At 54.1% G+C, this 24,368-nt stretch overlaps 13 protein-coding genes across 13 annotated transcripts; 9 read left to right on the forward strand and 4 right to left on the reverse strand.

Moving 5' to 3' along the window:
• Nucleotides 1-410: 410 nt before the first annotated feature.
• M409DRAFT_65316 (uncharacterized protein) lies at nt 411-1,419 on the forward strand (the record flags this gene model as incomplete). The annotated part of the gene is made up of 4 exons (XM_033816454.1): nt 411-514; nt 565-881; nt 956-1,100; nt 1,158-1,419. The coding sequence occupies 4 exons, from the start codon at nt 411-413 to the stop codon at nt 1,417-1,419; spliced, it is 828 nt and encodes a 275-aa protein (XP_033669878.1).
• A 2,362-nt stretch (nt 1,420-3,781) lies between these two features.
• Nucleotides 3,782-5,885, reverse strand: M409DRAFT_36280 (uncharacterized protein; the record flags this gene model as incomplete). Its single annotated transcript, XM_033810532.1, has 3 exons — nt 3,782-4,035; nt 4,093-5,438; nt 5,494-5,885. 3 exons carry the CDS (start codon nt 5,883-5,885, stop codon nt 3,782-3,784), a joined length of 1,992 nt encoding a protein of 663 aa, XP_033669879.1.
• Nucleotides 5,886-6,351: 466 nt separating this feature from the next.
• On the reverse strand, nt 6,352-7,585 carry M409DRAFT_52967 (uncharacterized protein; the record flags this gene model as incomplete). The annotated part of the gene is made up of 2 exons (XM_033812227.1): nt 6,352-6,880; nt 6,933-7,585. 2 exons carry the CDS (start codon nt 7,583-7,585, stop codon nt 6,352-6,354), a joined length of 1,182 nt encoding a protein of 393 aa, XP_033669880.1.
• A 1,932-nt stretch (nt 7,586-9,517) lies between these two features.
• Nucleotides 9,518-10,237, forward strand: M409DRAFT_21003 (uncharacterized protein; the record flags this gene model as incomplete). The annotated part of the gene is made up of 5 exons (XM_033805654.1): nt 9,518-9,582; nt 9,635-9,651; nt 9,717-9,728; nt 9,791-9,842; nt 9,904-10,237. The coding sequence occupies 5 exons, from the start codon at nt 9,518-9,520 to the stop codon at nt 10,235-10,237; spliced, it is 480 nt and encodes a 159-aa protein (XP_033669881.1).
• A 129-nt stretch (nt 10,238-10,366) lies between these two features.
• M409DRAFT_65319 (uncharacterized protein) lies at nt 10,367-11,038 on the reverse strand (the record flags this gene model as incomplete). The annotated part of the gene is made up of 3 exons (XM_033816455.1): nt 10,367-10,406; nt 10,571-10,813; nt 10,866-11,038. The coding sequence occupies 3 exons, from the start codon at nt 11,036-11,038 to the stop codon at nt 10,367-10,369; spliced, it is 456 nt and encodes a 151-aa protein (XP_033669882.1).
• Nucleotides 11,039-12,748: 1,710 nt separating this feature from the next.
• On the reverse strand, nt 12,749-13,804 carry M409DRAFT_65320 (glycosyltransferase family 8 protein; the record flags this gene model as incomplete). The annotated part of the gene is made up of 1 exon (XM_033816456.1): nt 12,749-13,804. The coding sequence occupies one exon, from the start codon at nt 13,802-13,804 to the stop codon at nt 12,749-12,751; it is 1,056 nt and encodes a 351-aa protein (XP_033669883.1).
• A 721-nt stretch (nt 13,805-14,525) lies between these two features.
• M409DRAFT_21006 (uncharacterized protein) lies at nt 14,526-17,207 on the forward strand (the record flags this gene model as incomplete). The annotated part of the gene is made up of 1 exon (XM_033805655.1): nt 14,526-17,207. The coding sequence occupies one exon, from the start codon at nt 14,526-14,528 to the stop codon at nt 17,205-17,207; it is 2,682 nt and encodes an 893-aa protein (XP_033669884.1).
• A 1,008-nt stretch (nt 17,208-18,215) lies between these two features.
• M409DRAFT_21007 (uncharacterized protein) lies at nt 18,216-19,186 on the forward strand (the record flags this gene model as incomplete). The annotated part of the gene is made up of 3 exons (XM_033805656.1): nt 18,216-18,270; nt 18,339-18,693; nt 18,766-19,186. The coding sequence occupies 3 exons, from the start codon at nt 18,216-18,218 to the stop codon at nt 19,184-19,186; spliced, it is 831 nt and encodes a 276-aa protein (XP_033669885.1).
• A 574-nt stretch (nt 19,187-19,760) lies between these two features.
• Nucleotides 19,761-20,652, forward strand: M409DRAFT_52973 (uncharacterized protein; the record flags this gene model as incomplete). Its single annotated transcript, XM_033812228.1, has 2 exons — nt 19,761-19,940; nt 19,996-20,652. The coding sequence occupies 2 exons, from the start codon at nt 19,761-19,763 to the stop codon at nt 20,650-20,652; spliced, it is 837 nt and encodes a 278-aa protein (XP_033669886.1).
• A 370-nt stretch (nt 20,653-21,022) lies between these two features.
• On the forward strand, nt 21,023-21,899 carry M409DRAFT_21009 (uncharacterized protein; the record flags this gene model as incomplete). The annotated part of the gene is made up of 2 exons (XM_033805657.1): nt 21,023-21,112; nt 21,138-21,899. The coding sequence occupies 2 exons, from the start codon at nt 21,023-21,025 to the stop codon at nt 21,897-21,899; spliced, it is 852 nt and encodes a 283-aa protein (XP_033669887.1).
• Nucleotides 21,900-22,079: 180 nt separating this feature from the next.
• Nucleotides 22,080-22,611, forward strand: M409DRAFT_21010 (uncharacterized protein; the record flags this gene model as incomplete). Its single annotated transcript, XM_033805658.1, has 2 exons — nt 22,080-22,268; nt 22,330-22,611. The coding sequence occupies 2 exons, from the start codon at nt 22,080-22,082 to the stop codon at nt 22,609-22,611; spliced, it is 471 nt and encodes a 156-aa protein (XP_033669888.1).
• Nucleotides 22,612-22,641: 30 nt separating this feature from the next.
• Nucleotides 22,642-23,004, forward strand: M409DRAFT_21011 (uncharacterized protein; the record flags this gene model as incomplete). Its single annotated transcript, XM_033805659.1, has 1 exon — nt 22,642-23,004. One exon carries the CDS (start codon nt 22,642-22,644, stop codon nt 23,002-23,004), a length of 363 nt encoding a protein of 120 aa, XP_033669889.1.
• Nucleotides 23,005-23,311: 307 nt separating this feature from the next.
• Nucleotides 23,312-24,215, forward strand: M409DRAFT_21012 (uncharacterized protein; the record flags this gene model as incomplete). Its single annotated transcript, XM_033805660.1, has 2 exons — nt 23,312-23,497; nt 23,565-24,215. 2 exons carry the CDS (start codon nt 23,312-23,314, stop codon nt 24,213-24,215), a joined length of 837 nt encoding a protein of 278 aa, XP_033669890.1.
• Between the last annotated feature and the right edge of the window lie 153 nt (nt 24,216-24,368).

Raw genomic sequence — 24,368 nt, forward strand, 5'->3', positions numbered from 1 at the left:
GTAGTGATTGTTTGGTCCTCCTGAAGCAAAGCAAGCCGTCTTAATAAACTGTAGTCTAGACCAAGATCAGCTGCCGAGAGCATTGGGGTCGAACGACCAGTCAGCTGAGCTGAGAGTATTTCTCCTTCGAGCAAGACTCCCCTCGAAGCTCATGCGGGCCTTCTCCACCAGACCACAAACCTACAACCTGCTTGGCATGGAGTCCGTTGGCAAACTCTTGGCAATCATGTGTTGCCCGCCCCCTCCTAACGGCCACTGGAGCCATTTTGGGAAGGAGTCGACCCGTCCATCTTTCGAACTGGATTTGGAAGCTCTTCCCTTTCGAATTGCGCAATTGATACGCCTGTATATAGGCGGCAAATATCCAAGTAGAGGTCTGCTGTCCCGTGGAAGCATTAACGGTTTTCAAGATGAACGGCAGCCAGAATGGAACTCAGCAGAATGGTTCTGTTCAAGCACCCTCGTTTGCTGCAAACTTGCAAGGCAAAACAGCCATCGTCACTGGTTCTTCGCGGTGAGTGTGTTGCGGAAAGACTTTTAGAACTCACGCTGACGACAGTCCAGGGGAATAGGGGCTGGCATTGCAGCAGAGCTAGGCCGCCGAGGTGCCAATGTAGTTTTGAACTATGTGACAGACAGAGGAGCGCAAGCTGTCGATGAGTTGATTGCCGCCATCAAATCCGCGGGAGGGAACGCAGTCGCCGTCAAGGGAAGCGTATCGGAGAAGCACGTCCGCAACAACCTCATCAAAGCAGCGGTCGAGTTGAGTCCAAGCAGTCATATCGACATTCTGGTGCACAATGCCGGCAATGGAGACGACAGATATCTGGTCGACCTTGATGAGGAATTTTTCGATATGCAAGTTGGCATTAATCTCAAAGGTGAGGAACATGAGATCGACTCCTCTGCCCGTTGAAAGTGGGCAGTCTAGAATGTCAGCTAAATCATTACTCAGCGCCGGTGTTCTTGACCCAGGCAGCATTGGATCATATGCCCTGCGGCTCTCGAATCGTGATCATCTCGTCTTGTTCGGCGCGAATGGGAGTGCCACAGCAGACGGTCTACGCAGCAAGTAAAGTCGGAACAGAAGCGCTGGCCAGGTATCTCTCTCCCTTCGTCCCAAGTCGATTATGATTCCTGTGCTGATGAACATGTAGAGTCTGGGCGACAGAGCTCGGCCAGAGCAGAGGCATTACAGTCAACTGCGTGAATCCCGGCCCCGTTGCAACGGACATGTATTACGAATCAACGCAAGAGTTCATTGATTCCATGAAGCCTCTGGTAGAAAGCACACCGGCCGAGGCACGAATGGGCGAGGTTCGAGACATCGTACCGTTGGTCAGCTTTCTCTGCTCAGAAGAGAGTCGCTGGGTGACGGGGAGTGTTGTGAGTGGAAGTGGTGGTTTGTTGTTCTTCTGATGGAGATTGTGTGAAAAGGAGAAGCTGGAAGCTTCGGTACCAGCGTCGCCATCTTGTGATTCGAGCTCGTTCACATGCGGCCCGAGTCGGCCCGACAACGACACCATGAGTATACTTGACGACAGTCTTTCTACGTCGATACCACGTCTCGCAATGTTCGACTTGACATACAAGAATGTCAATTCTGACGCACACCTGTCACGACCCCATCTCGATTGAATTAGTACCTAGTTACGGAGTTGTGTAGTTGCCAAGAAAGACTATCCTTGATCCGAGCAGGCGGGGGCGATGTCTCTTCTCGGTAGTACTTCCAGCCAGATTGTGCTGCTCTATGTCCTTCCTCTTTCCAACCCCTCTCACTCCTTTCAACAGGTAACCAGTAGGCAATCTAACACGATGCGAATCCAACCTCAGAAAGGCGCTCGGCTAGGTCAGTACTACCGCATCCGAATTACGCAAAACGGCAGCTCACCTCGAACTCACAGATCCCGCCTGTGGCACCTGCAGAAGACGATGCCGCAAGTGCGACCGTGCTCGCCCATCCTGCGGACAATGTGTGTCGAAAGGCGTCGACTGTGAAGGGTCTGTATTTGCCTAGACCGATGCAAAGGTTTTGCTTATCTAACACAAATTGGCCTAAACAGCTACCCGGCTCGATATCAGTTTCTCCCCTACAGCGCTGCGACTTCAAGTCACCGACGGCAGCGGACTCAGCAGAAGGATCGTGCTGAAAAGCAAACCTCTGCGCCTCCGGCAGAGCAAGAGCAGGAGGGGGACACTACTACTACTGTGCAAGATGCGTCCACACCCATCGTTACTGAAACTGCACTCCAAGAATATACCTTTCCTGCCGTGCCCCTTGCTCCACCAGCTCAAGCGTCACCACTTTCCATCGTGACGTGCTCCTCGGATGTGAGCCCAGCATCGTCGAGTGTCTATGGTCTGGCGGATCTGAACGATGCTCTGGCTTCTGTATGGGTTCAAGAGATGCTACTGTATTGTAAGATATGCCTTCCACGACAGCAATTACTTCATTTGACCTGACATCCAACTTGATAGTTGACACCGACATATCGAAGCATCTGGTGATCTCAGTCGATGCCATGAATAACCCGTTCAGCACGCTGCTGCTGCCACTCGCCTATCAACATTTCGGCGTTCTTCAAGCACTTCTCGGTTTGGCGCTGTGTCACTCTGAGAAAGGACGCAATCACTCAAAGTACGGCGCAATGCCCCTTGCCCTCGAACTCAAGCTCTCTGCCATACATTCACTATCAGAATTGTTACAACGAGAACAGGGCCCTGGTCTCTCTGGGGAGGAGGAAGAGGTTGCGATGGCTATGGCGTTGTTGCTGATACTACATGATGTAAGACCGTCGACAACTCGATCAGAGATGGAGGCTCTAACGGTTACTAGATCACTGAGTCGGGTATCTCAACACATGGAGCACATCTCAACGGTGTGACATCGTTCTGCTCGAGATCCATCGAGAACCCCAACGCTACAAAATCACCGTTGAAGGCGTTGATGTTGACCGCTTTTGCTTGGTACGATAATTTTCATATCAGTTCGGAGAAGGCAAACACTGAATCAACACAGGCTCGACATCCTCCGAGGCTTCAGCGGTTCAGATAAACTCGCCTTCTCCAACGATGTCCGCCAAAAGATCCTCGACAACCGTGAATTCACATTCGAGATCTTCTCCGGTTGCCCCTCGGTACTCTGCCGCCGCATCGGCAAAGTCCTCTCTGCCGGCAAGATGTACCTCGAAAATGAGATTTCCCTCCAGGAATTTGAGGTCTTGCTGGGACAAGCTGAGACGTTCTTCCGGGCGTGGTCTCCCGATGATGAAGCGTACCCGGGCGCTGACCAGGCTTGGAGGTTGCTGGCTAATGCTTATCGACATGCGTGTCTGTTGAGGGTGATGCGATTCCCGCAGCCCCTGAACTCCGTCACGCCTGATCATCCATCTGTCGTCGAATCTGTCGAAGCGATTCTAGATGTCTGCGCTGAGTTGCAGCGACATGATGCTAAGTTTCATAAGCGACTGCTGTTTCCCCTGTTCATGGCCGGTGCTGAGACCTTCTCACCACACCTGCAAGATTATGTCAGTCTTCGGGTAGCTGCTATTTATTCGGTCACTGGGTTTCAACGGGAGGCTATGTCCTCGATCTTACAACAAGTGTGGCAGGAGAGGGTAGAAAACACAAAGGGATGGCATAACGTCCCGTGGATGGAATACGTATGGTTTACAATCCCCGCTCCATTTTTGTGCTAAACTAACATTTGTGCTCACACAGACCTGTTCTACCACCTTACATCGCCAACATGACTACCTATTCCTCTGAGCCGCCGATATGATCAAAGATGGCACTTCGCTTCTTTCTGTCCCGCACTAGAGCGGACTTCCTGGTGCAGCGTCGACCGATTCAGCGCTTGACTTGAGCGCGGAACATCGTTTGATGGGTTGCTTTCGAAGAAGCTCGTCGGCTTGAGCGTCACCGTCATCTTCTCGTTCGGCATGACAGGGAAGTCTTCTGGACGAGTGACGTGGGTTATGCCGAAACTGTGCCAGAGTACGCAGTCTGTCTTTGCGGTGCCTTCTTTGCGAGCCGCTGTTCCTTGGTCAGCACAATCATACTCATGGTGACGATTCCTCTGGTAGTACTCACCAAACTTTGCAAGGCCGGTATCCTCACGGCTCTGGTTCGTGAACTCTCCAGCGGCATAGAGTTCACCGTCTCGGTACTTGGTAACCCAGATGGGCTTCGACGCGAACAACCCTCTTCGAAGATTGAACGTCTCAGGCCCCATCATCATCATCTGGCTCGGCACAGCATGTAACTTGTATCCAACCGGTTTTCCGGAGATTGCGTTGACAGAACTGGGGTTAATGACCTTGAAAGTCCTCGAAGAACTGAGGTCGAGGTCATATCCGCCAGGCTGATCAATCACGGTGCTCTTGACGCGGAAAGCACAACCGAATGGATCGAGCTCCGGCTCGTTGCGAACTGGGACACAGTCGTCGTACTGGATGCTGTTGGGACCGTTGTCGAGGTTGGGATCTACTCTCACACAGAAGAGGTGTTGGTGGTTGACGGCAAGGACGCCTGGCGCTACTGTCGTGCCCCATTCAGAGTGTACACCCGGTCGAATCGGCATCGTCGACACTATCCCCGTCGCCTTCAGCTCGATGTGCAAGTTTGCTGCCTGATCAAGGACGAAAGCGACGATGTACTCGTAGTTCGCGACTGTTGCCGTGCTTTGGATCACGAGTTGGCGGTCTCGAACCATGGACGCTTGGCCATTGCGGACGTTGGTATGTTTCCAGCCAATTCCTTGGTCGACCTCATGCATGCAGACGACGTTGGGCATGTGGACGGGCTCTCCTTCGCCAGTCACACGGATGCCATCGAAGTATGCGATATGGCCCAAACAGTCGCAGCCCAAGGCAAGAGTGTTGGACGTCAACCCAAACCCGGAGTCGCCCAAATCGAATGCCTGCTTGCGATGGTATGGTGATCTAGGATCTCCGTACGGAACCGTCATTTCGCTCAAAGAGACTCTGTAGAACAATGACCGGCCATCGTATCGCACGTCATTCAGAACAGGTCCCTCTCGAATCGTCCATCCTAGCTGGAAAGTCCACTTCTGCCAGGAGATGCAGCGGCCTTGGATGTTGAAGGATGGCCCTTCGGGTTGGGTGATGACGAGTGGCTTGAGGTCATTGCGGAAGTACGTCTTCTCCAGTAGCCGCTCGCTATACTCGACGGGCTCCTTCGGAGTCCATGGCTGCGTCTCGGCGTCGATTTCCTTCCCCTCGCCTTCTGGGAGGCGCTCGAAGTTGACGAGTTCGAGAGTGTGGGCATCGAATATCGGCGCGAAGGGCAGGGGGAGTGAGTAGTGGTTGGCTTCCGGATCGTCGTTGAGAATAGCATACATGTAACACTGGAACAATCGTCGGCGTTCGTTGGCATCGTCGGTGCCGTATGCCCAGGGATCGTTGACGACTTTGGCTCTACAAGAGATTCTATCAGCGCATACAAAGGACAGAATGCTGGTAAAAGACTCACCCAGCTGGAAGCTTAAGTTTCTCAACCTCCTTCTTCACCAAAGGATGGTCATTACACGCCTCCTCGACCTGAGCAAACTCTACCCAGTCCACAGGCCCTTGTACATCCGGAATCCCCTCATCTTCCTCAACCTTCGCAACGGTCACATTCACAATCGCTTTCCGAAGAACCTGCGATGGCTTCTTGTGATAGTATATCCTCGCCTTGCGATGGATTCGGATATCGGAAGCAGATACATGGAAGTACTGGAGGACTTGAGCTTTAGGGGGTTCGAATAGATCGATCACTTTGAATCTTATGTCTGTGCTTGAGGTGATTTGGAGGTGTTTGCGGAGAGCGCTGGCGGCTTGCCGCACTTCTTGTGGTGACAGGGGCTCCAGTGGGTGAGGCATGGTTGGTAGATTGTTGTTGTGAATGATGAGAGTGATCTCTTGAAGGAACGTATTATGAAGCTATTGCTGTTTTGTATACGTGAAGTCAATACGGCGTTCGGCATTGGCACTCTGGAGATATAGCGAGTCATCTCATGGTATGCTAGTGGCGAGTCTTTCTCGAAGAGGAAGGTTCTCCAGCCGCTGTCACATGCTCACACTGGGAGACTGATGCATCTCGCCACCTGGGCCGGAGTTGTTCAAATGCGTCTACGGCGTCAAACGTCAATCAGGCTCGTTCGGCGGTCACTCTGTCCGAAAGAGGAGATTCCAAGAACATGTGTCGCCGCTTTCCTCAAGAAACATCGATTGCTTTTCATTCTGCATATGGTAGCCGCAACAATCAGCACAATATCCAATCACGCACCGACATCAACCGCTCCATCCACATCCTCTCCAACCCCTTCTGCTTACCCAAAGCCTCTCTCTAGTTCCAAATCACATGAATCAACGGATGCGTCGTCGTAATATGACTACTATTCGCAGCATCCTTATCATTCTTCGAGAACGTCAAATAGATGTCATTCCCGCCACCATTGCTACTCGTCAAACCCGGATGTGCTTGCTGGCTATAAGCACCCAGACTCGCATTGCCGTTCGTCCCGTTGTAGAACAAGATCGGGCTCGTCCAGGGTCCTTCGGGAATCGGCGCGGTGGCGACGTAGAATCCGGAGCCGATGTTGATTGAGTCGGCGCCCAGCCACATGTAGGAGCTGAAGTACGACGAGTAGTAGAATGTTCCTTGGCCATTGGTGCCGGCGTTGGCGATGCGGGCTGAGGTGCTGGTTAGGGAGGGGGCGGTGGAGGACCAGCCGCCATTGTTGTAGTAGGAGTATTGGGACTTATCCTCGATGGAGTTGATGGGAACGCGAGCGAGGGCTGCCCCGAGGTTGGCGGTGCCGTTGTTGAGCTGACCGTAGAGATAGGCGGTTTTACCGTCAGGGGAGATTGCCCATCTGCGTTTCGAGTTAGCGCTGTGGTCTTCCAATGTTTGTCTGACCTACTCACCCGTAAGAACCATAAGGAATGGATTGCGCAGGCCAGAAGTTCTCGTTCACAAGTGTCACTGGCGGAAGCGTCTTGCTTACGCCTTGATTCGCTGGGTTGTAATCACTTCGATACAGACTGGTAGCCGGATTCTTGGTAATGGGTGAGAGGTCATTGTTGAGGTACGATTTGATGATCCATGTGTACAACTTGACAGCATTGTTTGACCCAGCCACAGGCAAGGGTGGTGAATCAGGCCAGATCGCATAGCGTGTACCGTTCATACAGTTGCCCGAGTTTGATCCAGCTTGACACTCATCGGGTTGGTTCTTGAAGTACTCTCCATTGTCGTCTCCATAGAGGTAGAGTTGCCCATTCGTGATCAGGGGACCATTGTTGAAGTCACTCCAGGAGGCAGTCGATGAGTAGAACTGCCCGCCCTGGCCGGCGCTGTCGCGACAAGTCCAGAATTCGCGATACTGGACGCGGACTGATGTGCACGAGTCCCGGTTCCAGTATGGATAAGAGGCGGTTGCCACCTGGCTTGCGGCTGAGAGAACTGGTGTTACTGCGCGTTTGTTGATGGACTTGTCGGGCGTAGCGCCTGTCGGCGAGGCCTGAGCGCACTGGAGCAGCGCAAGGGACGAGAGCAACGATGCAAATGTAGGAAACATCGTGAAAAGCCTTGAAGGAGTTGCACTTGCGTTGATGCTGAGCGCCAAGCGACCACCCAGCAGAATCATTTACCTTCTTATATGTTCTCTCGACCATCTCCGCTGCTCTACTTCCCTGTACCGGCGTCTTGAACATTAGCAGGTGTTGTGGAATTCCCATCTCCAGAGCTCGTGCCGTGTGGAGAGTCAAGCAGCTAAAGATGCACAGGACATGCTGGTGTCTGTTTAGAGAATGCTTTCTTGTCTCTTGGTATCCTGTTCCGATATAGCAAACGAAGCCAGCCGTCTCCAGAGCCCACATACCGTGAGGCTTGAACCTTGAGAGGGCGCTTAGTTGGCGGTATAGTGAACTATCTGCAAGTTTGCCTAGGTGACAGCCAAAGACATGAACGCTGCCATCGGAACGCCCACGGTTGGAGGGAGCGTTGGTTGATCTGAAGAAGATAGCGTGATGCATGGAGGTTGTCTCGTGCTCGATTATTCAGCGACTAATGCACAAACCGGTGATCGACAAAGCCCAATTCGGCTTCAAGAGCAGGTGTATGGACTTCGAGTGCCTCTTAATATTGAAAGGATTTACCTCCACATGACAGAGCCGAAGGATTGAACGGCAGGAAGTAAGCCTATTGATAAGTTTTTAAGCCTGAAGCTGTTTCCCGAAGAACTTTTGGGAGGCTACCATGTTACCTCGGAGTGTAATCTCGTTGGCTTCAAGCACTGCACTATCCTCATGTCCATAACCGAACCAGAGTTGGCGTCTTAACTGTAGACATTTGCGCAGCCAGGTTTCCTCACGTATTCGTGGGCAAATCTTGAGCGGAGTCGTGACTGGTGCCGTCTGTCTCCTCGGTCCCCGATAATTTGAAGCACTTTATGGAGCTCGATATTCCAGGATTTCCAAACGTGGTCCAGAAGCCTGCATAATAGCTTAACAGCTTGGCCCTGGGAAGCCACTTCTTCGCTGCAATCTCAGATGCAGCCAAGGGTTGAAGGAGACCGTGGTTTAGAACCGAGTCGTCGACGTGGTTCTTCCCGCTGTGAAATTCCTCTAAGGTCGTGCCAGCCTCTGACCCTGCAGCTGTGTCCGCTTGTTTGCACACCACTATCCGTGCATTGGGATGAAGACTATGAATGGCTTGTGTCTTCGCTAGACTCGTGGAGTGATCCTCGCAACAACGGAGAGGACGAGAGAGATGTTTCTTGTCGAGCCGGGCCTTACGTTCGCGGGATGGATCGTGTCTCTTCCACTGGTCAATGACACCGGCGAGGAGAGTGCGCTTATTTCAATGAGTCCCTATACTGTCAGTGACATGCTGGTGAGTATGCTTGGGCAAATTTCGTCGTGCCCAAAATTCGCAACACGTCCTCTCGAGCCGCCAAGTTCGTCCATAGTATTGCTGCTTGGGAAAGGTCTGTGACGATCTGGCTTCAGAGCACCCAACACAGAGTCTATAATAAATCGGTCTAGCTCGCTATCCAATCGAAGCAACATGTTACTGAACATGCAGCCGACGTGTAAATATAGTTCCGGGGCAATTCGCGAGCAGTAAGTACACGCGCTCCGGTCCTGTTAACGTGGAATGTGTGTACGGTTTTAGCTGGTTCGGATGGCCGTCAGGGCGACCCCAAGACCCACGAGCGGTAGGACAGAACGTCTATCGGGTACTCCCCACCTCAGTTCCTGTCGAGAATGACACCAAACAGTGGACAATCGCATGGAGCGGAATTCAAGACGTGTTGTTGAGAAGGAAGCACACGACATCACCGCACAGACCCCCATCGGCCCGGTTGCCCGTAGACCTTCTTTCACTCCCCTCAAGCTCCAACACCAGCACTACGAAACGTCCCACGACCTACATCTCCCGCGCCAGGTCTGCACTTATTCCACTCCGCCATCCGCAACCGCAGACCTCCCAGGCGAATTCAACAAACATGGCGGCGGCAATCAAGGCTCTCAACGCCAAAATCCGGGCAAATCCAGTCACGGATTACTTTTGGTGAGTCCGCGCGGAGCAGTGATTGGGGACTGTTGTGCTAATGGGTTTGCAGCTCGACTCACTTCTGGGGTATGAAACGATTCGAACTCGAACTGAAATAGGAGCGACAGCTAATACGACTTTCCGCCTGTTAGGTCCTGCTAGCAGTGAGTCCCCGACCTAACACTCCAATCCTCCACAAGAACAACCTCTCTAACATCCCTCGCAGACTTCGGCATCCCTATCGCGGCTGTTATGGACACTCAGAAGGACCCCGAAATGTAAAACCCCTCTCAACCCAACAAAACCCGCCAACCCCAAATCTAACCGTATCCACCACAGCATCTCCGGCCGCATGACCGCCGCCCTCTGCGGCTACAGCGCCGTATTTATGCGATACGCCATGGCCGTCACGCCCCAGAACTACCTACTCTTCGGCTGCCATCTCGTCAACTTCACCGCGCAATCCACGCAAGCGTACCGATTCGTCAACTACTGGTACATGGGTGGACGGGAGAAGACTTTGGAGGGCAAGGCGAAAGAGGGGTTGGCGGTTGCGGAGAACACGGTGGAGGGTATTGCTGGTCAGGCACAAGAGCTTGCGGCGAAGGCGCAGAATAAGGCGGGCGATTTGGCAGGTGAGGCGAAGAAGCAGGTTGACAAGGCGACGAGGTAGAGTGGTTAGGTGAGAGGGGAGGCTATGGATAAGTGGATACTATTGCTGCCCTACAGGTGGGAGCATCAGGTAGACGATTGAGATTCCTATGTCACTCTGCGATACTACTTGTACAGCGAAATGTGAATCCTAGTCAAGACCAGCATGATTTATCCACGTTTCCATGCATCTAAAACATTAACATCAGGGGTATCTCATCAGAACAAAATCGCTAACAGCACATAAGCAACGACCAGCGCCGCCATCGACCTCCTCAAACCCTCACACCTCCCCTCCGCCCCCCCAAACCCAGGCTCCCCATCATCCGCCGCCCCAGACTTTCCAACATTATACCCAAACTGACCCTTCACATTCCCTCGCGGACTGTATTCGCACACCAGATAAGCACCCTTCACGCCATTCTCAGCGTCATTATCACATTGCACCAGACCACATCCAACAGACGTCGTATTCTGCCAGACCAATTGCGTGAAATGCCCCGTTTTCTCCGTGAACTTGCGGTCGTCGTAGCTGTACTCGCTTTCTTCGTTGGCCCAGGCGTCGATTGCCAGGGTGGGGGATTCGAAGTTTGCGGCTCTATATACCAATCAGCCAGATTCTGGGATGGGGTGGATTGGAGAGCACTTACAGATTCTCGCCATAAGGACCGCCTGAGTGTTTCCATACGCAGTTTTTGGCGTAGTTCTGTGCGTAGTTGGCTAGTGTTGAGTTCCAGGTAACGTTTTGTGCTTCGTAGTGTTGGCGGTAGATGTTGGTGCTGTTCAGAACTGCGAATTGTAAAGAATCGCTACTCGAGGACATTGTTGAGCTGGGTTTCGTTGATGGTGAAGTTGATGGGGATGCGAGGGCAATGGTTGTAGGTCCAACGATCGTCTCGGTGGTCGTCTCGACTCCTGATTTCCTGCTCAATGTGAGGGTCACGGTCGTGGTAGCGACGGTTGTGGTTGACGTCAGGGTCGTTGTAGATTGGTCCGCCAAGGCATGATGTAGGTGCAGTGAAATAGCGAGGAGCAGAGCGCGTGCCGGCCGCATGGTAGTGACAAGGATGGAAAACCTGTTTCTTGGGTGGAATGTAGATCGTTCAAGAAAGAAAGTAACGATATCTGCAGCGCTCAGCGCCTTTTCCTTGTCGTAAGAACTAGAGTGAAGGTATACAGAAGAGAGTGTTGAATGGGAGGACTTGAACCTCGCTGCTGCTGTCCATCACGCGTTTCTTCGTGGAACATCACACGCGCCGCACGACCAAGTCCTCCATCTATGGCTGGGACCAGGCCCTCCTCCATCTTTGTGTGTACGGCGTAGATTGCTCAATCTGAAGCATGGAACAAGGTGCTGTCTCGTTTCAACGCAGGAACAAAGGCACAAAATAGTTGGCTGACGTCGCGACGTTCTCGCCCGCTGAAACTCAATCCGACGGGCAAAGACCCGGCGGCCGGCGCTTCTTCCTGTTGCTCGGCCGACCTGCCGCCAAGCGTTTTAGCGTATGCGGCCGCATAAAACTCTTGCGGGCTTTTGGAATCTCTTTCCTCTCGCCAGATCAAAAACAACGGATTCAGCCACGACCCCCTTCGCGCCCACTCCAAACGGCCGCTTCAGTGACGGCCGGGGCATTTCGCAGATGGGGGTTGCCAGCTCTCTACGGAGGGTGTGAATCTGAAGAGCGACGTCTCCTGGATATAGGAAGCCTCGATGGGGTCACTTCATTGTGAGCTGCATCTGAGGTGTCCGAGAAGGGAGTACATACTTCATCGTTGGGAATGCTGTGTCAATTGTGTCTCGTGTTGTCTGCGCTTTTGTCTGTCCCTCGATCTTCGTAGGCTGGGAGTCTCGTGGCCGGCGAGTGATGATTGATGGTGCCTGCCAGCCATCTGCTGGTATCGACCACAGGAGCTTTCGTGCTCATCAGTACTCATAGGCTGGCATCTGGTCCTTCAGAACTCACAGACTCACCACACACGCCATCAGAATCAATGTGACGAGACTCAAGTGGTGGGCCTTGGACTGTGAAAGTCTCAGCGGTGTGACTGGACGATTCAAATCGCTGATGCCCTCCAACATTGCGCCTGGTTGAGTGATGATGAACGATCAGCTACAGCAGCACCATGCCTGTGCTTGTAAGATACGCATCTTGTTTGCTGCCATTCGAGCAGATGCGAGTATGCGTTTTGATTGTCACCACCACCGTCGTAGGCATGTCCACTACACTGAGTGTACCTCTGATGATCTGATCCCATCATTTGCTACGCGCCAGAGACCTCTCCACACGACGGGCGTTGGGCGTTCATAAACATCAGCTGTTTGTATTCTGTGCCGTCATTGATAGCATAAGTGAGTGCAGTGTACCTGCAAGGTTTTTGTGGACTGCCAATGAGAAATTATACCAAGGTCGAGTGAATGTGGAAAGGAGAAAGTACGTTCACGCGCTTGAGATGTCAAACCATAACGTTTCGAGAGACAGTGGCTATATTACAAGCAATCTAAATTCTTTTTCGTTCGACTTCCTCTCTCACATCAAAGCCCATCCCTCCCGCGAAAAAAGCCCTCCATCTCTGCCCTCTTCTCTTTCCACAACCCCTTCAACACCGGATCATGACTAGGGTCACTATCCCAAAACTTCGCATGGAAACTCCTCCCTCCACCCCTCCAGTCCTTCTCCGTCGCCCAGTTGACGTTCCAACCATACCACAGCGGCTTCCATGGCATGTTCCCCTCCCGACGATGCGCGTAGTTGAGGAGGTTCTGCTCCATGAAGCCGGGGTCGAAGCGGCCGGGGATGTTGAGCACGGACATGTAGTAGTCGAAGAGCATGAGGGAGGGCGTGAGGACGAAGAAGCCGCAGTTGAGGTAGTTCATGTCTGCGGGAGGCGGGAAGGGGTGGTCGTAGCCCCAGTAGTCGGCGTGGGCGGCGAACATGTAGGTTCGGGGCAGGGGGGATTCGTCGTCTTTGATTTCCGCCGGATTCGGGAGGGTGGCTTGTGTGAGGGTTGCTTCGTCGAAGAAGACGCCGTCCAAGGGCCCGGTGACGAGGGTGTCAGCGTCGATGTAGCAGATTTTGGCGTAGTCGGTGAGCTGGAAGAGGCGGAGTTTGGCGAGCATGTCGGCCCAGCGTGCGATGCCTGTGTTGACCCAGTCGGACTTTAGCTTTTCGACGAGGATGATTGTTGCGCCGTCCTGCTTTAGGCGGTCACGTTTACGCTTGGAGACGTCGCGGGTGCAGAGGACTAGGAAGTCGATGCTGTTGTTTGAGCCGGCGGATTTGGAGTGGAGGAGGGTGTAGGCCAACACACGTGTGGAGACGAAGTAGCCATCGTCTGCGTCGTCGATGGCGGCGGATTCTTCGTCCGTCTCTTTTTGGCTTGGGTTGGCGTTAGCTGCTAGGAAGGTTGCATAGGCGACTTTGTGAGTTTTCAGGATCTGTTGCTGGGTTGTTGTGACTGCCTTGACTCCTTTGTGATGTGTAGGTAGGAACTGGATCTTATGGTGAGTCTGCTTGATGCTGAGGGTGATGAGTGCTGAGGCGAGGAAGAGGAAGATGCAGATACCGATGGTCTTGGGGTTTGCCATCATCGCAAGAGCATTGTTCGTCGGTTCTTGGGGGAGGATTGGAAAGAGGTAAAAGACACATTTTCAGGAGACGCGCTGGTGGCATTCCAGTGCGACGCGAGGCGGAAAGGGATGCATGAGAGTTGCCCTACCAGTTCGAGATGGACGTGCAAGGAGACAGGAGTATAGGCAATATTCTGCAAAGGAGGCGTCTGGCTCGTGGAAGAGGACTGGAGGTATGCCGTGGTGAGGGACCTCGTACTCCTCCGTTGAGTCTTCGCCCATGCCGCCGACTGGCTTGTGATACTGGCCTCCAACAACGTCGCCCGCGAGAGTCTATATCCATTCAATCGACGTTGAAGTTTTCTTTTTATGCTTTCAGGCCTTCAGGCATCTGGGACTAATAAAAGATGGAGATGACGGGTGCGTGGCATGGAGGACCCTGGAGGCGGATGGTGAAACTGGATTCGGGCGCTGTACACTGCCCAGTACGGCGGCTTCTGTACGCATTTGTCGTCTGTCATCTGCGCCTGTGACTGCTTCTCCTCTCGCACAAACAAGATCTGCTCAGCATGAAGATTGATGGACGAGGCTGGGTTCACGTCGGCCAACACATCACCAACACACTGGCCCCCGCGCTAGCGCCGCTCTAGAGAGCTCACACGTCGCAGGCTGCTCACACCGAGCGATGCCCATGCGAAACTATCCAAACCCCTTCGACCCAGCCCTCCCCCAATGCTCGACCATGCCATCCTCCCTCGACGGTGAGCCTCGCCGCCGCCGGAGACACGACCATGATCGCGACCGCGACTCGACCAGCTCACGAGACAAGCCGCACCGATCATCGCATAAGTCTGCCAGTTCCAGCAAGCTTCCTTTGCACAAGCGAAAGTCTGCCAGCCGTGAGCGGGAACGCGAGCGGGACTCGCCCAGGGCGTCCGCCTCGCCCATCAAGACCAAGACCTCTTCTATCGTCGTCCCTGAAATGGAGAGGCGCGGTAGCGGCGAGGTGCGGCCAACTACATCGTACCCCTCCTTCAGCAAGGCCCACAGCCGCGAGGCCGTAGGCAGCAGAGAGGACATCGCGGCGAAGACGCTCTTCACGCCAGATGCGACGGACATTAGCAATGACGGCGCGAAGAGGAGGAACTCGTCGCCGGCGAAGCCTGGTGCGCCGACGAGGGCCCCGCCCAGCCCTCCTCTTACCGCTGAAGATCCGGACATTAGGAGGTCGGGCAGCTCGAGGAGTATGAGAGAGGCTGCAGAAGACGTCAAAGTCAAGATGGAGAGTGGGAGGAGAAGTACAGACAGCCCTCGAAAACACGGCATGAAGGCGGCCAAATCAGGGACGAGCCTGCGGAAAGAGGCACGGTTCGATGCATCCGATGTCTCGAGTATGCCAGGTGCATTCCCAGAGGACGAGGGCAAATCTACACCAAATAGCAGCTACAGGCGCACAGCGTCGACAGCGTCACAACCTCCGTCTACCCTGACCGAAGACACGACTGACTCCGATGCCACCTCCATTGCACCAGAGCGAAAGCCCCATAAGCGGCCAAACACGACCCCTCCAGATGAAAAGTCGCCTTCGAAAGGGACAGAATCTCGGCCAAAGACGCCAGCACAAGATGAAGTGCCGATACCACCTCAAGCACGCGCCACGCCAATCATCGACGTTGGCATTGCCAACAAGACCAACCTACAGCCCATGAACACGCCCATGACAGCTAAACAAGTCCCACCACCGCCACCGCCTCCTCCCATGACCGAACCGAAAGAAGCGCCAAGAGTCGACTATCTCCTCAAGAACGGTGGACTGCCTACCCCAGTGCCAAAGAGACTTGTCCAGCCGCCAACACCGATACAAGCCTACAGCGTATATCAGTCACCTGCGTTGACGCAGGCAGCTCCATTGGAGGAGTACGCCAAGATCTTTGGTACTGTTCACAAACGATTGGACGACTACATCCAGGTCTTGAAGAGCAATGGGTCTTTAGCAGTCGCAACGGGTTACAAATCGGTTGCTCGGCGATTGCTGGATAAATTGTCCCAGGTCTTTGCTCGAGACATTTCGTCTCAGCGATGCGACTGTGTGGTGTGCAAGACTACGCCACAGCCGCGTCTGTCAGACGAGGAAGAGAATGGTGTTAGCTGGGGAGAGATCCTGGAATTCGTAGCTGGGCGCCGCGAGCTGCCTCAATGGCCGCCATTCACCATTCAGCCAGATGATAGCGGACTTGGGATTTCAGGTACCACCCAAGCACCAATGCAGAAGCTGGACATCGATGTGCCTGAAGAATACAGGGATCATTACATTCGGCAAAACCAGAAGACGAAACGTGCTGTGCAGAGCTGGCTTGCACAACAGCCTGAAGTACCTTCAGCTCCGCCAGAGGAAGCGGACGAGGATACACTAATGTTTGCAATGATGACAAAACTGACCGTCCAGCAGCGCAACCTCTTCATCGCGCTCATGCACGGTCAGAACTTTGTGTCCGAAGTCAGGGCGCCTACCCCAGCAGAGCGACCTTCGACTTCTTCGAATGCATTGAGACGAGCGAAGAAAGCTCTGCAGCGGCTTTACCGTCTTGAACGGGCCCCACGAGACTGTGAAGCGGCGATGTACCTTCTCAACAACCCGCACCTACACGGGATGCTTGCCACATTGGCGGAGGTGAACGAGGCCGAGTGGGAGATCCTCACCTCGGGCAGGTTTGATGGCTTCTTGTGGTCAGGGGCAGAGGCGGCGTTCCCTCCATCTGCTTCACATTTCGCCTCCATGGCATCCCGCGGGCCATCCCGTGGGCCCAACGCCACACCATTTTCACGAAACACAACACCTTTCAGCGGAATGAGCGCTATTCCATCTCGGCATGGGACTCCTTTCAGTCCAGACCTTGGCCAACCGCCGTCGATGTTCCCTTCTCGAGGTCCAACGCCGGGCTTGAACGGGTTGGGGGTTACAGCGCCAGGGCCTGTACAACTGGACGAAGACACCGAAATAGCAGTTGCTGCCGAGCTGGAACGCAACCTCTTCTTGGACATGGAGCGTCTGGAAGATGCGTTTGAGATCTTGCATGGCCGCGCAGAGCTGGTGCGACAGATGCTGCGCGAACGTTCAGCAGGTCTATCTGCTCAAGCCCAACTGCGGCGTGGAAGCGGCGCGGCGGATCCCGTCGGCGTACGACTAGACACGCCTGCCAGTGGTGTCACCGACTTCGAAGAGGAAGACGATGATGGGTTGGCGGATCTTGCCAGTCTGGCGCCTGATGACAGCGCCTCGCAGATCAGCGTGAACCGAAGACATCGACACAGGCGTGAGCGCAAGACGCCCAACCCTGAGCCAGTTCCAGAGGAGGACGAGAGCGTCTTCGAAGAACATGAGAGGACACGGAGAGAGCGTAATGGACGACGATCGAAGTACTGATGAAATGAGAACACGGATACTATACGAAAGCGAGCGATGCAGCATCTTGAGCAGGGGTGCGAAAAGCGAGAAGTGATGTTCTTGTGTTACCGAGCATAGCGGAGGGCGTTTAGGCATTGACACGAGCTTGGTATCGACGGCCGGGTATGAGACTACGGTCGTGGACTATTGATGATGCTAGGGACTTTTGATATGAGATGATGAAGTGCCTCGCTGGCCAAGAACGAGATAGATGCCGCTGATGATGATGAGATGAACAAAGCTCGTAGAGTTACGGACGGCATAAGTCTCTACATTCTGACGCCCAGACCTGTCGCCTACTTCCCTGTGCTCCTTCGTACCTCGTTCACCCTGTATACCAAGACCCCGTGTGGCTCAGTAATGCAGTAATATTACAAACGAATCGTCCGCAGAGCCTCCAACGTCATCGACAAAGCACAGAAATCTCACCTTCGGACATCTCACTCTCCTCCCTTCCGTCTTGGAAGTACACCTGCAGCATACACACGGCGCAGCGGACATTGACCACCGCAGACATTTCCGCAACGGTGCATGATTGCGCTGGCTTGCCCAGCCAAATGCATAGCCATTGCCATGACTGATCCGCCCTATTCCGAGGAGTGCGAAGTTTGATTCGCGCCCGGCTTTCGCGACATCATGGCGAGAACATGACGTAGCATTCACGCGACGACTGGGACATTGGGGAGAGACCGAGTTTGTTCGGGAGCGGTGATGGTGGTTTTCCCTCTTGCACTGCCTCTGAGTGAAGTATTTCTCTCTCATATACATTTCTTGAGTCGGAAGCAGGACGTCGCCTCGCGCTTTTCGTGTTTTCTGATTTGACTTCACGTCGTCTGGCTGCTGGGAAATTTGACTTCCTGCTCTCAGGGAAAACAACTGCAACATCCGACGCCTGTCCGCCCTATACTGCGATTACATACACACTGTTCCACGACCATCCGGCGCGATAGAGCAACAAGAAGCAGGGTCTGCAGATAGTGCGCGAAGATGTTTGGGTTATCATACTGGTTCCTGCCGCTGTTCGCGGGATGTGTATGGTTAGGTGCGTACCGTCGCCAAAACAAACATCCCTCATCAACCCATATCGCTGACGACCATGGATGTGTACAGGCACCCTCCTCGCCATGCTGGGCCGCTGGGTCGCCATCGGCAGCCCGCACTACTCCACCTTCAACGACACCCAACACATCGCATACATCTCGGACATTGGCGCGACGTCCTGGGGCAAGCCGCTGTTCATCGCCGGTAGTGCGGTATGCGTGGTGGTGTTCGACCTGGCCTTCGTCGCGGAGCGATGGCTGCGACACAAGGGGCGCTTGACGCAGAACTACAACAACACCGAGAAGATCCTGAGCATTTGCGCGACCATCGCGGCGATTGTGGGTGCGCTGGGCTTGATTTTCCTCACGATTTTCGATACGAAGAGGTATCCGCATGTGCATGATGCCATGCTGATTGTGTTCATGTGAGTTTTCAATAAGACACCTGCGACTGATAACATACCTCAATAGGAAGACACTGACATCCTATTTCACAGCGCCGGCTACATCGTCTCCGCCATCTTCATCTGCGCCGAATACCAGCGTCTCGGAATCCACTACCGTGACCAACGCATCCTCGCCGCCTCCTTCTGGATTAAGCTCGCCTTCATCTTCATCGAAGTCGCGCTCGCCATCGCCTTCGGCGTCCTCGGCTACCAAGACCACTACAACCGCGCCGCCGTCATCGAGTGGACCATCTCCCTCATCTACATCTTCTACATCTGGTCCTTCATCATCGATTTCCTGCCCGCCACTCGCACGCGGCACGTCAACGATCGCTTCCCCGCGCCGCTGAGGAAGCAGGATGATGAGATGGGCATGACGACCCAGGCGCAGGGGAATATGATGGGCGGCCCCGTGTATTCGAATGGAGGGCATTATCCTGATGAGCAGGGGGTTCCTTCGAGGAACTTTTAGAGACAAGATAAGAGGGCGTTTTGGGGGGCAGACATGGATAATTTGTACAGAAGAATTGGGAATGTTTCGTTTCTTTTTCTCTTGGGAATACAGCACGTCTTAAGCTAAGCTTTGGCGTTGGGGGATGTGGGAAACTCATGAAGCATTTCGAGGCGGGAAATGAGGTTTGGGATGAATGATAGTGTAATGCTTAAAAAAGATTGAGATAGAGAATGATGATGTGAAAAGACAACATATTGACGTGCCTTCCTTTCCGGGAAGCGAGTGGTGGGTGCACGTGCTTTCACGATTCTCGCGTGGTTTCGTTTGCGCTGACTTCCATGTTTCGTTTGTGTTGTTGTTGCTTTACTTCATCTTCCATCTTCCGTGCGCACAGGAAGACACACCAATCACGCCTGGACTTGCAGTGTCTGGCTCGCAGTCGGAGCTCTTTTCACTGCTGCTCACTCTCCACTCACTGCAGAGGACCTGGCGCGCCCGCAGCAGCACTCGACTGGGCACCACCGACGCCGTGAACGCATCGATCCGCCGCAAATCCTACGAGAACAAACGACATCCAACACCTCCGCCAGCCATGGCAGGCCCACGACCCGAGAGCAAGGACGACTTCCTGCAGAAGCTCGGCGAGAAGGTTTCGGATTCACAACATGCGGACTTCACGATCGTCAATTGTGGACTGGAGTACAAAGTGCACAAGCTCGTTCTTGGTCTGCATTCCAACTACTTCGATCGGCTCTTCAAGAGTCGCTTCATGGTAAGAGTGTTTCGCACTGCGAGTGGCAGCGCATTTGCTAACGTGAGGGCAATAGGAAGCTCGCCACAACCGCGTTGTACTTGAGGAGGATCCGAAGATGGCTGTCAAGTACATGATCGATTACTTCTACAAGTTCGACTACGAGGTCGACGTCTCCGATGTGCCGTTTGACTACGAGCTATGGGTCTCGTCACACGACCAAAGCTACCGATCCGATCTCATCAGCAGAATTGCCTCGGACGATGTTTCAAAGCCCCCGTATGCAGCTCTAGAGTCTGCACTCGAAGCCCATGCCTTCGTGTACACGCTCGCCGACAAGTACGACATTCCCAACCTCAAAGTCCTCGCCAAGGAGAAGTTCCGCGACGAAGCCTTTTACTGCACTGGGAGCCTCGAAACGCTACATTTGTTTCTGAAGATCGTGCCGTTCGTGTACGAGCACACTGCGCCGGGCGAGACAGGCCTCCGATCGTGCATCGTTGAGGCCTGGCGTGAGAAGGCCGACTGGGTCAATGGAGATCTTGGTGATCAGAACCTACGCGACCTGATCGAGAGACTTCCGGATCTCGGTACGGACCTCTTCACGAGCATGGTGGAGGTTCATCAGCCACCAAGTAAGACGGGAGGCTGGCGTGCGCGGCGACGTGGTCAGCCTACTGGGACCTCAATGCGAGGAGGGCTCGTGAACAGTCGTGGCTATCTACGCCCATAGAATGCGACGGGTCGACAGCAAAAGCATGGAGGACATGATGGAACGATTACTTGGAGTAAGTTGAACACGTTTCAAGTGTACAGTCTGCGAGGCAGATATTGGAGGCAAGGAGTTGTTCAGGTCTGGGGAGTGTAAGGCGTTGGAGCATTCTGTGGCGACTCTGGCATTGCTTTTTGGGCGCTGAGAGCAGCGTAGAGGCTCGTTTGTAAGAGGCTTTTCATTTGAATATTAAGGGTTCCTTCCTATTCGAGAAGGTGCGGCTCACTGCACGTGATTCCCGCGTGTTAGCGCCATTTGCTTGCCGCGCTTCGCTTCCTCCAACTTCTTGCAGCTCATGCACCCCCACACTACACATCAAAAACCATCCACCATGAAAGACGGAACGGTCGAGATCGACGGCGCCTTCGTCGCTCGACTTACTGAACTTCGTGACGAGCCAAGAACAGCCGACTTCACCATCGTATGCGGCACTGACAAATACAAAGTACACAAGTTCCTACTTCACCTTCACTCGAAGTTCTTCGATCGCCTTTTCAAGACAGACTTTGGGGTTAGTCCACCCGGTTTCAAACGCATGCCGTGTTTATGCTGATAACGTTCACCTCGCCGAAGACCTTTGCCGCCCTGTTCGCTGCATGATCGAGTACTTCTATCACTTCAACTACATCTTTGTCCGCAGCGACTTCCGCGGCCCACACATTTCTGATGATCAAGTTGCTCTCTGTGGACTTCCACCAAGCACTGGCCAAGACCAGGGCATGCCATCGGAAGCTCAGGCTCACGCATATATGTACACTCTCGGGGAGAAGTACGATATCGTCGGCCTGAAGAGGCTCGCCAAGGCCAAGTTTGAGGCAAGTGCTATATGCATGCTCAACTATGGCATCGGCAAGCGGTCTGAACTCGATATCATGTATGTCGAGGATGACGGCGACTCTGAGCTGGGTGAGTCAGGCCAGCTCCGGCCATACGAGAAAGCATTCCTGGACCTCATTCCATACGTCTACGAGAACACTGCACCGAACGAGATGGGATTGCGAGATTCGATTGTCAAGGCTTGGGGAGCGGCTTCCGAAGGAACGAAGATCTTCATGCCTAGGCAGAAGTGGGCGGAGTTGCTGGAGAAGTATCCTGAGCTGGGCGTTGACATGGTTATGGGCTTGGGTGGAAAGACCACGGATCGACATGAGGATTCGGAGGTAGGAAGCTTGAGCGGTAGCTTCATCGAGGGAGATGAGTACATGTAGAGGATGGGTTTGAGGAGTCAGCTCAAGGCCAAGAAGGCTCGAAGTTTCACGTGCTAGCGTCTCTTAGCGCAACTCTATGCCACGTCGCTTAGCTTTCCGCTCGATTCTTTCAACCAAAGCCAAAGCCAAACACACCCTTTTCTCATCTCTCTCACACAGTCACCGCAAGACACCGCGATCATGGCTGACACCTCAACCCTCCAGTCGCACGCCCAGCGCGACTTCCTCAACGCCCTGACCCAGAAGAGTACCGACGCCGAGTCCACCGACTTCACTATTATCAACGGTGGCCAGGAGTTCAAGATCCACAAGGTCATCTTGAGTCTGCACTCCAAGTACTTCGACAGGTTGTTCAAGAGCGAGTACAAGGTATCGGGTTACCATGGCTGTAATCTACTCTCATCATATACTTAACAGAAGAATCGAACAGGAGACCAGCCAAAACCGCATCTCGCTCATCGGCGACCCACCCCTCGCCGTCAGCTGCATGGTCCAATACTTCTACCACTTCAGCTACAAGCCAGAACCAGACACCTACACCGAGCCCAGACCCTCCATAAGCCCAACTCCAACGCAAGCCGACCCACTCCTCCCCTCCCTCGTCCAAGTCCACGCCTACATCTACACCCTCGCCGAAAAATACGACATCCCCGGCCTCAAACGCCTCGCCAAAGCCAACTTCACCTCCACCGCGCACCACATGCTCCAGTGAAAATCCCACAACGCACCGTACCCCGGCCAGATGCAGGCTTTCTACGACGTGATTCCGTACGTGTACAGCAACACTGCGCCGAACGAGATTGGTCTGCGGGAGTCTGTCGTGGAGGTCTGGGCGGGCGCGAGGAAGTTTGTGCATGAGGCTGCGGAGAAGGGGAAGTGGTTGGAGTTGGTGGAGAGGTTTCCGGAGCTCGGGGCGGATATGATTACGGGGTTGGTGGGGGATGTTGAGATTGGCGGGGAGGGTTACGATGCTGTGAGTTGCTGTGGTGTGGCTGGGGATGATGATTGGGCGGTGGACTTTACGGATCGTGGTGGTTGGGCGAGGGAAGAGAATGATGAGTCGGATGATGATGAGATTGAGTATCCTGAACTGATTGAAGTCTGAGTGTCGACGATGAAGGCGGAAGATCAGCTCAGTCTTGAGCATTTTGGAGGTGAAGCGGACGGCTCGATATTTGGTGGAAGCTCATAGACTTAGCCATGATAGCTTTCGCGAGCAACGTGCAGCAAAACTCCTGCAATGGGCGTATCGAGTTCTGTGACGTTCTTTCCTATTCGAGAAGCCGTCAGCGTTTGCACACGCACGTGCGTCTCGCTTGCTAGCGCGAACTCTTTTGTTCGTGCGTACAACAAAACCCTTAGACTTTCTCCTCCTTCAACACCAATCATAAGCGCACTTCACACGGCTCAACATGGAAACGCCTGTACGACCACCAACCGTGCCCCATGACTACCTGAAGAACCTCGAGAAGCTGGGCGCAGATGCTGCGTCATCGGACTACACGATCGCCTGCTGTGGCAGCGAGTTCCAAGTCCACAAGCAGGTCGTGAGCTTGCACTCGGAGTACTTTGCGCGAGTCTTCAAGAGCCAGTACAAGGTGAGAGCCGAGAGTTGATTGCGACTCCGTTCTGAGTCAAGCACATGCTAACGACGAGACTTGACAGGAGAGCAGCACCAACCGCATTGACCTCGTCGAAGACCCAAAAGCTGCCGTCGAGAGCATGGTCCAGTACTTCTACAAATTCGACTACGCCACTGCACACATCGAGACTGCTGACTCGATCGACCCGGACGTCGTTCTCAACAACCTCACCTCTTCCGATGCTACGCCCTGCCCCGACACCCAGCTGAGTTCGGACCTCCAGAGCCACGCCGACATCTACACCCTCGCCGACAAGTACGACATCCCCGGCCTCAAGACCCTCGCAAAGACCAAATTCGAATCTCTAGCCTGCCTCCTCGCCGCCTCCGCCGCAAGCCCATCCGCCCATCTCCTCGCCGACTTCCTGAAAGTTATTCCCTTCGTCTACACGCACACAGCACCCAACGAAGAAGGTCTCCGCTCCTCCATCGTCAAAGCCTGGCGTCAGGCGCCGGAGGCCATCAGCGCCACGCTTGGCGACAAGCGGCTGCGCGAACTGGTGGAGAAGTTCCCAGAGCTTGGCCTGGATCTTGTCAAGGGTCTTCTCACACAGGCCGACGTCAGGGCGCTGGCACGAGAGGACGAGGATCGAGACGAGTACGAGGAGGATCTCCGCGAGCGCCGGGCGGCACGGGAGGCTCGTAGAAATGCACGGGCAGAGGCGATTCGTTGAGCCAATATGCCGCCGACGGAGGGCGCCTTCGAGCAAGGCGTCTTCTCAGACTTCATACCTTCAAGTACCACCGGCTACGGGGTCCTCGTTCCATCCTTACCGAACGCCGCAACCTCTAGCCGTCGTCCACTGGGCACGCGGAACGACATGTAC

Source organism: Zasmidium cellare (assembly GCF_010093935.1).
Source record: "Zasmidium cellare ATCC 36951 unplaced genomic scaffold M409scaffold_11, whole genome shotgun sequence".
NCBI classification, from domain to species: domain Eukaryota; kingdom Fungi; phylum Ascomycota; class Dothideomycetes; order Mycosphaerellales; family Mycosphaerellaceae; genus Zasmidium; species Zasmidium cellare.